At 43.3% G+C, this 14,197-nt stretch overlaps 1 protein-coding gene across 1 annotated transcript in view; it reads left to right on the top strand.

The window, feature by feature from the left end:
* The window catches only part of ZAP70 (zeta chain of T cell receptor associated protein kinase 70), a 101,489-nt gene that overhangs the window by 64,047 nt on the left and 23,245 nt on the right, over positions 1–14,197 (top strand). Inside the window, exons 9-11 of the mRNA XM_069217326.1 lie at positions 204–384; positions 4,111–4,317; positions 8,074–8,266. Of these exons, the coding sequence (XP_069073427.1) occupies positions 204–384; positions 4,111–4,317; positions 8,074–8,266 (581 nt within the window). The remainder of the gene's footprint in view (positions 1–203; positions 385–4,110; positions 4,318–8,073; positions 8,267–14,197) is intronic.

Genomic DNA, 14,197 nt, shown 5'->3' with positions numbered 1-14,197 from the left:
TATTTGTTCAGTCACTCACCTTGCTCTCCGGATCTCAAGTCCCCAACAACTCTATGCAAAAAAGATTGAATGTTACACAATTGTTATTAAGTGTTTAAAATTGCAATTAACATACATTTGTATCTGGTGTTCGTGCTTGATATAGTAACAAACCTACTCTTGTCAAACCTTGTCTTTCCTCTTTCGATGCTTCCATTTGCTAGGAGGTGCAAAAACCCGCATTTTGCCCATGGATACCAGTGTCTATGAAAGCCCTTACAGTGATCCCGATGAGCTGAGGGATCGCAAGCTCTTCCTGAAGAGGGAATACTTGATGATCGATGAAGTGGAGCTGGGGGCAGGCAACTTTGGCAGTGTCAAGAAAGGGGTTTACAGGATGAAGAAGTAAGTACCAAATGGCACGGGTCATTATTGCATGACATGGACACTCCACAGACCCTCCCAACACTTTGTGCAGCTAGAAAGCTCAGCTTCAGAAGTTCAGTTGGAGTTTTTTTAGGGTTAACATTTGGGGAGCTGAGATTAGCAGGTTTTGTTGAAGAATGGGATTGCACCATCCCAAAGTAAGTATGTAAGTAAGCAAAACACTCATATTGCTCAGAATTCTGGTAGATTAGTTCGTTTTTTTATTATTCCCATCCTGTTTACAAGCCATACAGACTATCTTGCATAGCATACAGAACCTAACTGGCTAACAGTGTGGCTAAATGACATTGGGAGAAATATGGCAAAGATACCATGTCTGACCATTTCTTAAAACAGGCAATTGTCAATTTTGCATAGACAGCATTACTGTAGTCAGAAGCCTTAATTTCAAGAAGGCCAATGAATTCTGCATATGCGGCAACTCCTGTTACTAGCAAACGGGTGATGTGAAGCCTGAAATCAGAAACTGAGAGACTGTATCTTGAACTTAAAACGTTTGGAGTGTAAATTAAAGAGATTAAGATTGCCAGAGTGAACTCTTTTGATCAAGACCTGAATGAAGTGGCTTACAGGTGGCCATGCATGGTAGTTGCTTGCAGAGTTAAGTTTCTTTCATTTTGCTGTGACAGTAAAGTACTTCTTTTTTTTTTAGTAAAACATGGACTGGGCAGGACAGAAAGTTATTGTTGCTGTTCTTTGCTTGCAACCTGAGTCTCAGTCCCCACTCCACCTCCCCGAAAGGCTGTGGCAGCTTGTTTTGCTGAACCATGGTAGGGCAGACCGCAGGGCACCAGGGACAAACAACCTTAACTAGCTCAGTTGTAGCCCAGTTGCCACTTCGTTTGCTGTGGCCCTCCCCAGAACAGGGCCTCACAAACAGTAAACAGAAGGAGAAACCAAATATAAAAAATAGGGGAGGAACAAAACAACATAGATGAGCATGGCCGAGACCTAGTAGGATCTCTTGATCAATTCAGAAAGGGAGACTTAGCATTATAGGGACATGGTTTGAAACTTTAACTGAAAACTTGGGGATCCACAACTATTTTGAATGGTGAACAGGCCTTCCTTAGGGCTTTATTCATTCATAAGGTTCTTGGGAGGTTTGCATCCCAACCCCCTAAAATTAGAAAGTCTTTCCCACTCCCTGATTGCCTGTCTCCTCATCCTTTTCAGCTCTGATGTCATGACCATACCCAGGCCAAGTTTGGTGCTCGGCCATGCCAGCAGTTTCTTCTTTCAGCCTCCTGAGACTTCCATGGTTCTGGTTTGTCTTCCTTAGCAATGACAAAGCTCCCTTTGTCTATAGCCATCTAGCTATATTCCCGTGTCAATGGGCCTTTCCAGTGCTCGGGATCAAGGCCCTCTGTGAGGAAGTCATAGGTGACATCTCCATTTACCTACATTTTTCCTATGAGTTTCCTTGATCTAGTTGGATTAGATTGCTTGGTGCACCCAGGTCACTTCCATCCTCTTGCTCCTGCCTTCTGGGTGCAATGTCTATTCGGTTTTTACTAAAAAGGGTTGGCGAAGCAGGGACTGGTGGTTACGATGTAGGGTACAGTGATCCTGTGTGCCCTAGATCCCCATTCACTGACTTCGTACAGTGCGCCCTACTAGACCCCAACTGAACATCTTGACTAGGTTCAGATCCATTTTAGCCAACACCTTGGCCTGTTTGGCCAGCCCTAGTTGTTTGGGGTCTCTTGTGATTTCTCATGCTAAGAGATAATTTTTTCAGTGGAAAAAAAATTTGGGAGGAAAGCTTGTCGAGATAATGGCAGCATAGCGGCTGCTATGGAGGGACCGTTTGTATTGTATTACTTCACAAACTCATAAATGCCTTTGGGAATCATCAATATTGAGCGGCTGGATACACAACACCTCGTGCTCCTCGTGTACTCACCCTGTCGCTCCACCTTAGCGTCTCTCAGCGACAGTGTTCTTGGTCCCAACATGGCCGGCACCGGGCAGGAGGTGAGAATAGGAAACAAGTTAATAGTGCTAAAAATACAGGATGCAGCAAAGCATTGATGCCAGAGATTGATCCCTCCAGTCCCCACCCAAGCATGGACATCATTTAGGGGTCACCAGGGGTCGCAGTTGAGACCCCCTAGCTTGCCCTTTGTGACCCCTGGCTTCAGAGGTGGCAAATTCAGTGACAGGAACACAGGGGCAGCTCGGCTGTTCGTCGATGTCAGTTGGAACTCCAGTCTCCTTGTTTTCTGTAAATTTGTATTAAACTAATAGCGAAGAATAAAAGACTTAAAAATATTATTCACTATTAGTGTAATAAAAATGTGGTACACTTAGCTGGAATATGCCCTTCCATGGCGTCTGAGGTAAGTAAAATGCCTTTAAGAGTATGATTCGTGCATGCTTGCGAGTGAGATTGTGTTTATGTGAGAGGGTGCGTGTAAGTGTGAATTTGTGTGTGTGGGGGATTGAAAGTGGAGGTCAAAGGGCGCGTGTTTGGCACTTTCGCTACCCCTGGCATTTTGGTGAATTGACGTCCATGCACCCAAGGTAACATGCATTGGGGAAAATAAGCAGAAATCCACAGCGATAATATAGCAAGTGAGAGGCACAGAAACCTCCCAGCTCTTCCGGCCGCCATTTACACCCGACTGTCGCTCAGCTACACCACTGCTGCCTAGTGGAAGGGATCTGTGGTTAGGTCAACTTTCTATTTCATGGGGACTCGGGTTAGGTCAACTTTCTATTTCATGGGGACTCGAGTCAGCTCAACTTTAAAACCGGACACCTCTAAATCAGTTTCATATATTCTTAATACGGAAATATCGTACCCTATTTATAAACCCTTGTAAACATACTCAGTGCTTGAAACCGAAAAAATTAAAGTGCAGGTACTCTGTGCCAGAGTACCTGCTTGTTTCTGGGAAGTGCCGGTACTCACCTATTAAAAGTATGACGTTTTTCTTGCGATGTGCAGGTACTCCCCCTCTCAAAATAAAAAATTTAAAGCACTGAACATACTGATAAAATGTCTCCCTGAAAATAATGAGATTATGTTAAAGACACAGGGCTTGATTCAAATCTGTTTGCGTTTGTAAATCAAATGTATGAGTGCCAATGGTTGAATTAGGTAATGCAAGATATTTGCAGTAGGTGGTCTTGGACATGTAAATCATTTTACACCGGAGATTGAAACCCCGCACTTTTGTAATTTTCTGCGGAGTAAAGGCCTTGCAAAACTTGGGGACTGTGAATTTCAAGTCAAGTTTTTACTTGAAAGGTTGTGAACAGCGACGTGTCTGTGTGAGGGAGGCCATTCACAAACCAACTCTTTCCAACACAGAAATAGGCAGAAATTTGCTCCTACCAAAAGCTTGAATCGACCCCTTGCTGGGGCGTGACAAGGAATGGACCAGTCTTAGACTTTTTTGGTGTGGTGGGTTGAGGGTCTGTCCAGTTAGTTTTTTTATTTTTGTGAGTCAGGCCCGCAATGTTTTCCCCAACCAGTTTTGAAGCCAAACTCTGGCGATCATCATGGGTATACACATACAAACTACAGTTCACTGGATCTCCTGATTTGTAGAAAATTGTCTATATGGTTGATTTTCATACAATTGATCAATTATAGTAAATACTTGACCATCACATGTGGTGAGTGCTGGTTCTCAAAGCTTCCTGTGCAATCCTTCATTCGGTCCCATCCTGCAGGAAGCACATCGATGTGGCCATCAAGGTCCTGAAGAGTGAGAACGAGAAGACGGTGAAGGACGAGATGATGAAGGAGGCTAAGATCATGCACCAGTTGGACAACCCATACATAGTAAGAATGATTGGCGTCTGCGAGGCAGAGTGTCTGATGCTGGTGATGGAGATGGCAGCCGGTGGCCCCCTCAACAAGTTCTTGCCTGCGAAGAGGTGAGATTTATTTATGTGCATATTTAACAGTTTTCTATGGTGCTACTGCACTAAGGAAGTATTGGTGTGCTTTGTTTCTGATCAAAAATATGCTAAAAAGTTGTTAAAAACAAGCAAAGCAGGTGTAAATAATGTGTAAAATTTGCATTGTACCACTTGCTAAAGTGGAGATGCAGCCAGAAAAAATGGGCTTTTAATCTGAAAGGCAGGAGGCTGAGGAGGGATCAGAAGCTGCAGGTGATAGTTGTTTTGGTTTTGTTGTAGCACATGTGAAATGAGAGTGGATAAACCTTCCACTCCACGTCTGAGCCTCCTCTCTTTTTGAATTCTGCAAGTCACTGAAACCCTGGCTATTCAGTTAATAAACTAACCTTAGCAGGGCCAGGCACACACACCTGCTCAGTCCCAAGTGATAGCGTGCTTTACAAATACACATAATATCACATGCAAACGGTTGGTTTGTTGCTTGGAGGTTTTAAATCTAGCTGTCTGCAGCGAGAGAGAATCCATACTTCTAAAGCTATTTTCCTTGTCTGAGTTGTTTGTTTCGAGGGGTGGTGAGGCATGCTGGCTTTGTTAGATGAATTACTTTACAGGCAGCACTGTAGCTCTGGAATATGATTCTCACCTTGGTGGGAATCTAGTGTAGGCCTTGAGTAAAGAGGAGATGTGATAATTCTTCATTGTGGAAGAAGTTAGTTTTGTTGTACAATGAAGAACAACTTCTGAGAGAGCAAGTTAAGACCGCGGTAATACCAACCAGGATGGTGTCACCGAAGTCAAGCCACCAGGTGATCAGTTGCTGACTTTAACTTGCGAGGCGCTAATAGGTGATTCATTTTATTTAACTGATGTTAAAGAATAGTTTCAACCAAAATATCAATATATCTTCAAATACCTTGGGAACCTTTCCCAGGCTGTGGACAATCAATACATCTGTGGTGCCCGACACGGATCCAGGAAGGCTGGAAGCGTTTAAAATTTTCAGGACATCACGGCAAAATACATTTATATTTACACACTCCTAACCAAATTAAAATTGGACAACACTTGGAATTAGTCTATGTTAATGGTAATAATTTACATATCCAGTGATGATTGTCAAAATCTAGCATAAATATGGCTATCCTAGGTTTATGCTGGGTGTTAGACCTGGCATCCTTGGTGTGGTCTCCCCTAACTTTTTGCCTCTGCATCCCAGGTTTTTGCTGTGGGCTGGACCATGTTTTTGTTACTCTGGGCACTTTACCACTGCTAAAGTGCAAGTGCTCCCTATGTGAAATTATATGTGTAATTGGCTTTTCATGATTGGCATATTCGATTTACTAGTAAGTCCCTAGTAAAGTGCACTAGAGGTGCCCAGGGCCTGTAAATCAAATGCTACTAGTGGGCCTGCAGCACTGATTGTGCCACCCACATGAGTAGCCCTGTAAAAATGTCTCAGACCTGCCCCTGCAGTGTCTGTGTGTGCAGTCTTGCACTGCCAATTCGAGATGGCAAGTGTACCCACTTGCCAAGCCCAAACCTTCCCTTTTTATACATGTAAGGCACCCCTAAAGTAGGCCCTAGGTAGCCCCATGGACAGAGTGCAGTGTATGTTATAGGTGGGACATGTACTGATGTGCTTTAAATGTCCTAACAGTGAAATACTGCCAAATTCGGTTTTCAATGTTGCAAGGCCTATCTCTCTCATAGGCGAACATAGGCACGGCCTTTAAATATACTTAAAGTGCAGCTTGCCTTTGAGAGCAGATAGAAATCAGGAGTTTGGCGACTCGGAACTCACAATTTAAAAATACAACAGTTAGTGAAGTTGTTTTTTAGATTGTTAGTTTGAAACTGCCACTTTTAGAAAGTAGGTATTTTCTTTTTAAACCACTCTGTGACTACCTGTTTGTGGATTCTCTGTCTGGGTCAGACTGACAGTTGGGCTGGTTGTGAATCTCCTCTAGACAGCGACACAAAGAGAGCTGGGTTGTAGCCTGCATATCCTGATGAGCCATCTGGGTTAGACTGGAGGGAGGAGTGGTCACTTACACCTGAATGGGCTGTGCCTGCCTTCACACAATGCAGTCTCCAACTCCCTGTTGTGTGTCTGGGGCCTGGCCTGGGCAAGGCAAGATCCTGTAAACAACAGAGACTTTTCTTTGAAGTTGTGCAACTTCAAAGGCAGAAAGAGGTACAAGTAGTGGACCTAAAACCCCAGACTTAAGATTTCATCAAGATATGCTTCAGGAACCAAGAGGAGCCTCTGCCAAGGAGAAGAGCTGAAGAGCTGAGAAGTGCTACCCCTGCCTGTGACTGTGCTTTGTTGGGCAATCCTGCAGTTGCTGCTTCTGCCTGTGAAAGGAGACAAAGACTGGACTTTGTGGTATGTTCCTGCTTGAGAAGAATCTCCAAGAGCTTGGACTGAGCTTGCCCCCTGTTCTGAAGTCTCAGGTCCATCAGAGACTTCCTCTGCCAGCACCTGTACTCTTTGTTGAGACTCCTGCCCTGCCAAGTGGAGCCTAATCCAGTCCCTGGGCCCTTAAAAGGAGACGCTGGTGGAAAAACCAAGAACAACTAAGTAAACCGACCTCGGACGAGTCCGACTGATGCCGCTGCCGAATCCCGTGACGCCATCTACAACCGAAACCGTGGTCCTTGCTAGAGTGCGATGACCCCACAAACCCTGGGCTGCTGCAGCCTTGCTGAGGTCCACGACTCCCTGCAAGTCGCCGCACCACGTCGTGATCACCGGATATCGACTCCGCTAGAAGCGCGGATCCAATGCTTCACACCCACGACGCCTCACCTCCACCGCTCCGCTGCAAGGACCTGATGCCTCTTTGTGACGCCTCTGCTCCTTCACCCCGCAGCACTGGAACCAACGCCACCTCGGATCCAGCAACTCCTCAATCCCCGACTCCGTGCACTGGCTTGTTCCCGCATTTGCACAAGGTACTGTACCTGGGGGTCTCTGTGACTCCTTGACCGGCGCTATTAGTGTCGGATTGTTAAGAACGACTATCACGATGCAGTGATATCACCCAATTGAAGCATTTGTGTTTCTAAGCGCTATTTTGTGTTTAATCTCTGAAAATTCATAACTTTGCTTGTTCATGTTGGATTTTTGTTGTTTTGTTCAGATAAATATTGGCTATTTTTTCTAACCTGGTGTAGGGTATTTTTGTAGTGTTTTCACTGTATTACTGTGTGTGTTGGTACAAATACTTCACACATTGCCTCTGGGTTAAGTCTTTCTGCTCGTGCCAAGCTACCAAGGGGTTGAGCGGGGTTTAACCAGGTGTGTTTCTCCTTCGCCCTGACTAGAGTGAGGGTCCTTGCTTGGACAGGGGGTAACCTGACTGCCAACCAAAGACCCCATTTCTAACACTGGGCATCCCTCTGTAAGAAGATGTGTGATAGAAAAAATAATAACTTATTTTCTATCTATAGCACCTAGCACCTGCACTCTTTTCGCCATTTTTAGGAGGGGTAAATAACAAGTGGTGCTAATGTTCAAGTTAATGCTACTCAATTTATCAAACTTCAGAAGGATTGGAGTTGTGTTGGTTTTGTTGACCTACTGTCCTCTCAGTTGTGTCAGCAGTGACAGCCATCTTTCCAGAATGGAATCATTTTACATAACACTTAAATGCATATCATTAAGGAAACTCAGTGGCCATTGTTGATTCAAAACTTCTTATGGTTTAATCTTTCTCTTTATCCTACTTTTGACTTCCCTTCTTTTCTTCGCTCTCTTCATCTACACAGAGACCAGATACCCATCTGCAACGTGGTTGAGCTCATGCACCAGGTAGCCATGGGGATGAAATACCTGGAAGAAAATAATTTTGTGCATCGAGACCTTGCGGCCAGAAATGTCCTTTTGGTCAACCATCACTATGCAAAGATCAGTGACTTTGGACTATCAAAGGCCCTCGGGGCAGACAACAGCTACTACTTGGTAAGGGCCAATCTTGCCTACAAAATGACTAGCAATAAGGATGTCAAACCTGCTGTGTCTTGCAGGAGAACAAATGGCACTTGCTTTATGTTGAGGGAGAAATTAATTGATGTGTTGGAGAAGTGATTGACTGGCCTATCAGATAAATCCAGAATTATCAAAACAGAGGTGCTATGAATATTAAGTCTGTATTTCATGTATATGAAGAATAAATGACACAGTAATGAAAACCAGGACTTTGACACTGGCATTGCTGATCTCTAAATCCTGACACTTCTGATCTGAATCCTATGGATAAACTATGGTGTTCACCTGGTACAGTTGTATAGCTCAGGTTACTTCCTTCACTAATACCTGCTTTCTAGTAATCAGCAGCTGGATTTTAAATTGAATCAATATGCTCACAAATGTAAGTACCTCCCTTTGTCTACCCCCTTCCCTTTGTGGCCTATTTGGGCCTCTTCAGTTAGGCACAGCTTTGTCCCAGTGAAACAATGAGTATTCCTTCCATCACCTTTTGTGTGTTTGATGTAGCACACCAAGTTGTCGAGGGTATACCCAGATGTGGGTCCTGTGCTCACTGTGCCACTGGAACCGTGCTACACCTAAACAGTCACAAATAAGTTGAAGTCTGTCTTGGGTTGGTTGTGTCTGGTTCAGAGATGAATTGGCCTGGCAGTTCAGGCTGGACTGTTCTGATTGGAGCAGGACCAAACGTAACTTGCTTTTAGCTGGGTCCAATCTGAAGTATCGTGGTGAGCGAAGAACAGAGGTTCGAATGCTACCCCATTCAACTTCCATTTTCCTCCTATCACCTTTTGTGAGCAGCCACTTATTATAAAATCACACTAAAAATAGAGTGACTTAATATTGTGGCTTTTTAAATATTTAGGGTAGATTTACTAATTTCTCAAGCAGTGCAGCTCAATGCAGGACACATGCCTAAGTTGCTGTGCAGCGTTGCATGAACGACAGAGAACAGAAAAGCCCCATATCTACAAAGATATGGGGCTGTTTTCCTCTTCCTGCTCCAGCTGACTTTGGGGCTGCCAACACACATTGCCTGCACCATTGTGCAAGAGTGTGTTCATACTGCCAATCATAGGTTTTGTTCTCGTTTAGGATAACTATGCTTTAATACTTTTCCCTCCTTATACGTTTGTTGTATAATGCAGCACACATGCAAAGTTGGAAAAATGTGAACTTTTAAAAGTTTTACGGCTTTTTCAAGGCAATATACATTTTTGGTAGAAATCCCTCTCTACAAAGGTTAAAAGATTGAGATTGCATCAAAACTCTGCCTCCCATGATATGCACCCGTTGATGCAAAATAGCAAATAGTGCTACTTTGCATTACATTAGGCAAACATCCAACGCAAATCATGATTTGCGTTAGAAAATAAATCTTCTGACTACTGCCTGGTTTCCATTACACCTACGATGCAACCAAATAAAATGAATCCGTTGTTGCATCTGAACACACCTGACACCCTTCTCCCGGTTTCATCCCTTTCCTCGACCCACACATCACAGCCTAATTTCAAAAGTATAGGTCTGCCAGTTGCTGCACTGACAAGAGTAATTGAGTGCCACAAGAGGGCAGCATCAGATTAAAAATGAGATCCAAACATAGGTTGTTCCTGTGCCAGAAAACCTGCATGTAAAATGTGATTGTGTTTCAGAGAACAACACTCGGCCCTGATTTAGAGTTTGGTGGAGGAGTTACTCAGTCACTAACGTGTCTTCTGTATTACAAGTTCCATAGGCTATGATTGAATTGTAATACGGCAGACGGGATATCTGTCACAATAAATAGTGAATGTTTTAAATAACTCACCTTAGTTCAATTTCGGCAGGTCCAACCTGCCGAAATTTAATGGGGGAAAACTATATGATATTGGCCGTATTATGTGGATTTTGGTGTGTTAAACACCAAAACCTGAATGTTATACCCCAACAATTCGTAATAGGTGGCATTTATTGAACTTGATAAATAACATTCTCTGTGGTATCGTTATTTATCATGTGTGATAAATATCATCTATGCTCGTAATCAGGGCCTTTCTTGCAGGTCTAAGACCTACATTGAAAATGAAACCCAGAGCAGATGAATGTGAGCATATAATTGTGTTTTGTAATCCAGTGTGCTGCAAATTGTACTGTCATTAATTTAAAGCCTTCCTATATACTAAGACAGCATTCAGGTTGCACAATGCCAAACCCCAATATATCTACCTAAAAACATTAATTAAAAATTAATCTGTGAGACGATACAGCCTCTGATATTCAAAAGCTAAAATAATGTACATTTACTGGTGTGTTTAGTCTGTTTCTTTTTCAAATTCACTACTAATCTTGCATCACACTTACAAAATCTTATTCACCATCTAAATGTCTATAATCTTATTTAATATCATCAAGTGGCTGTGTACGGCACTTACAGCATTTATTATAAATGCTAATTATCTGCTCTATAAACAAAATATATAAAAACCTATTTGCAAATATAAGCACACATCAACTTTATGTCAGTGCTTTTGGACTTAATTATCTACCTGAGGTATAAGCTTTTTAGCAAAATGCTCAAAGTTAGACCCATATTTACAAAAGTTTGCTCGGGCACCCATGTGGAGCAGTACAGTTTTGTGCTGGACATGTGGGCTTTTAAAATGGTTATTAAATTGGAAGTATCTTGTGTGCTGCTTTGTGCTGCGTGGCTAAGCTTTAGCAAATGTGGATTACGTCACTAACCCACATATAATACAGGTGCTCACTGTAAACAAAAAACTTTACAGGCGCTAGCATATTACGAAGAACAGTTGCTAAAAGTACATCTTGCAGGGACCCTGGGACCACCATTTTGAACAATGAGTTGGTTATTACTTCTGTTAGACCTGTCAGCCTTAGGGTGGTCTCCACCCAAACCTTTTGCCTCTCCTCCTCCATTTTTCTGAACTTATTTGTGTTGGCCTTAGGACTCTGTGCACTTTACCACTGCTACCAGTGCTAAAGTGCTTGTGCTCACTCTGGTAAAACATGATTAAATTGGCTTACACCGAATTGGCCTATTACATTTTAGTATATGTCTCTTGTAGAGTGGTATACCATGTACCCAGGGTCTGTAAATTAAATGCTGCCAGTGAGCCTGCATCACTTATTGTGCCACACACTGAAGGCCCAGGCCTGCCACTGCACCATGAATGCAGTTGTAAACTGCCATGTCGACTTGGCATTAAAACCCCTTGCCAAGCCTTAAACTCCTCTTTTATTACATATAAGTCGCTGTTAATGTAGGGCCTGGGTAGCCCATAGGGCAGGGTGGTGTGTAATTAAAAGATTGGACATGTACGTTTAAGTTTTACATGTCCTGAAAGTGAAAAACTCCTAAATTCATGTTTCCTACTATAATGCCTACCCCTCCAAATAGGACAGCATTGGGGATTCTTTATTATATTTAATAAGCTGTAACTTCTAATTGGGAGCAGATAGTTATATCCTGTTTGGTGTCTTTAACGTAATAATGAAAACCTCTATTGAATTGTAAAGTGAGGTGTTTAATTACAATTTTGAAAACGCCACTTTTAGAAAGTTCACATTTTCTGCCCTCAGCCCTTTTATGCCTGTAGCCTGTTGTGGGTCACATGACTGGTTGTAACTGACAGTTAGGTTTTGTGAGTTCCTCTCGGACAGTCACACAATAGATGGATTACGTGTGCCTAGATGGGCCATCTGCCTGCAGGTTTGGGGACAGCTGAGCAGAGCCATACTTGCAATAGAATAGGAAGTGCTCTGCCATCACACAAAGGACCGGACACCTCAACATTATCACTGCAGCCATCCTGGAGAAAGGACAGGGAGTCAGGAAATTCCATACACTCCAAGCCCTCTATTTAGAAGTTTCTCCCACCTTCCAGGAAGAGGGTTCCATGGTATAAAAATAGGGCCTCAAACACCAATTCTTCAGTACATTTCTGGACTGGTGTGTACTCTGTCAGGAGGAAGGACTGTTGTGCTGCTGAAAAGACTGCTGCCATGCTGGACTGTTGCTCTGAAGGACAGCTGCCCTGCTGTGCTGACCTGCTGTCTGTTTGCCTGAGAGAAGAGAACTGGACCTACAACTTCATTTTGAACTTAGAGCTACCAGAGTGACTCCAAGGGCTGGTCTGCTGGCCTTCTGATCTGAGCCTAAGGGACTTAAAAGACTACTCAGCATCCTACGCCAGTACCTGGACCCAGCTGAAGTGAGTTACTGACCCCCAAGTGGTGACCCTCATGGCCTTGACACTTGGTGTGGCTTCAGACTGCTGTGTGGAGGTTTTTGGGCTCTTCACGACCACAAACAAGCCTGTTCAAGCCAAAATCTCACCTTCCATGCTGCCGTTCAAGGCAAATCTCCAGCAGCTTCCTCTTTGAGCTACAACATCAACTGCTTGAGGTGACCACCAATGCGAAGCTCCAGCAGTGCCCATCTGTGACGACTACACGACCTTCTTGCTACAGTGAAGACCGTCCATGGTGCCTGGCCTGCTAATCACGCTACTGCAGCAGCTTCCCCCAATGCTCCCCTGCTTCTCACAGCCCTCTTCACTGTGAATGGGGCTCTTAGTGCTGATTTGAGAAGGTAAACTCTCAGTGGGACTAATCTGGTGATTGGAGCCTGTCTGCGCTCCATTGCAGTCGGCCTGAACTTGCTACTTTGAATCACTCCACTGCAACCAGATATCCATAGTTGGCGCTTTGGGATTTTTTGTGTTATTTTCACTAAAAACTCTATAAGTATACTTAATCCCAGTTCTACTGATTGGATTTTTGTCATTTTTAGTCTTGTTTTATTTATTAAAAATGATTATATTTTTCTAATCTCATGTGGGTTCCTTACAACTTATAATAGATCAACCTGGCACCACCAGTGCTGTTCTCTGAGTGGAGGGCCACCGATCTCAGAGGCGACGTATAGTTCCGATTTATCCATTATCAAAAGGCTATCTGTGTTTGCTTGTTCCTTTACTCCTATGGTAGGCTGTATCCGTCCTTGATGTTCCTTCTCTAACTATTATTGGAGTTTCCCTGCCCTTCTCGCACTTCCTGTCAATTTCTTTCTGCAGGAAGTGCATATCCTGACTGTGGACCTGGGAGACGTCTAACCTGCGAGGGTCCTAGTGCTCTCCTTCCAACCTCACATCTAGGTGACCCGATCTGAGCTTTAGTCTGACCCCCCCCCTCTAAGTTGCCTAGCCACAGCTTTGATTAACCTTGATCTGGATAATTCCTGCACCATGGCAGGATGGTTGGAGATGATGAACAAAAGAGATTATTTCCAACCCCTGTTCTCATGAGAACAAGCTTCATTCATGGTATTATTTACTGTAATGGTTGCATCAGTTCCTCCAGGGCTAGCCATCTACTAATCTGAGGCCTCACTAGTACCAGCTCATTATTTCACCTTCAAGCCATGGACAAGAAACTACGCTAAAGATTTTAGGAAAAATTGTGTATTTCTGTAACTGAGTTGTGAGTAAATTCTATTGTGATGAGCATCACAATTTGACTGCAAAGTAAGAAATATACCTAGCTTCTCACAATGCATTTCAATACATTTTTATTCACTTTCTTAGCATTATTATTAATTTGTATAGCGCTAAATCCGAGCCAGTGCCATGGGGGAATTATATTTGGCATGTTATATGTTCAAAATAGTAATTTTACGGCTGCAGAGACTCCACACATAAAAAGATAGGCCTGTCCTATTGTATAATATGCAGTTTTCCTCCCCGACTGCGGACTCTCCACAGTCATAAAATTACTATTAGTAAAATTAAACTCATTGTTTGTAAATACCAAAAAATAGTAAACTTACACAAAAGTGCAAGTTTACCTTTGTGAATCAGGCCCCTTGTCGGTAATTCTGTGTCTAGGTTCTGAGATGTGTAG

This window comes from Pleurodeles waltl, chromosome 12 (genome assembly GCF_031143425.1).
Source record: "Pleurodeles waltl isolate 20211129_DDA chromosome 12, aPleWal1.hap1.20221129, whole genome shotgun sequence".
In the NCBI taxonomy this organism is placed as follows: domain Eukaryota; kingdom Metazoa; phylum Chordata; class Amphibia; order Caudata; family Salamandridae; genus Pleurodeles; species Pleurodeles waltl.
Note: the sequence above shows the minus strand (reverse complement) of the source record. Positions and strands in the feature narration are given on the sequence as shown.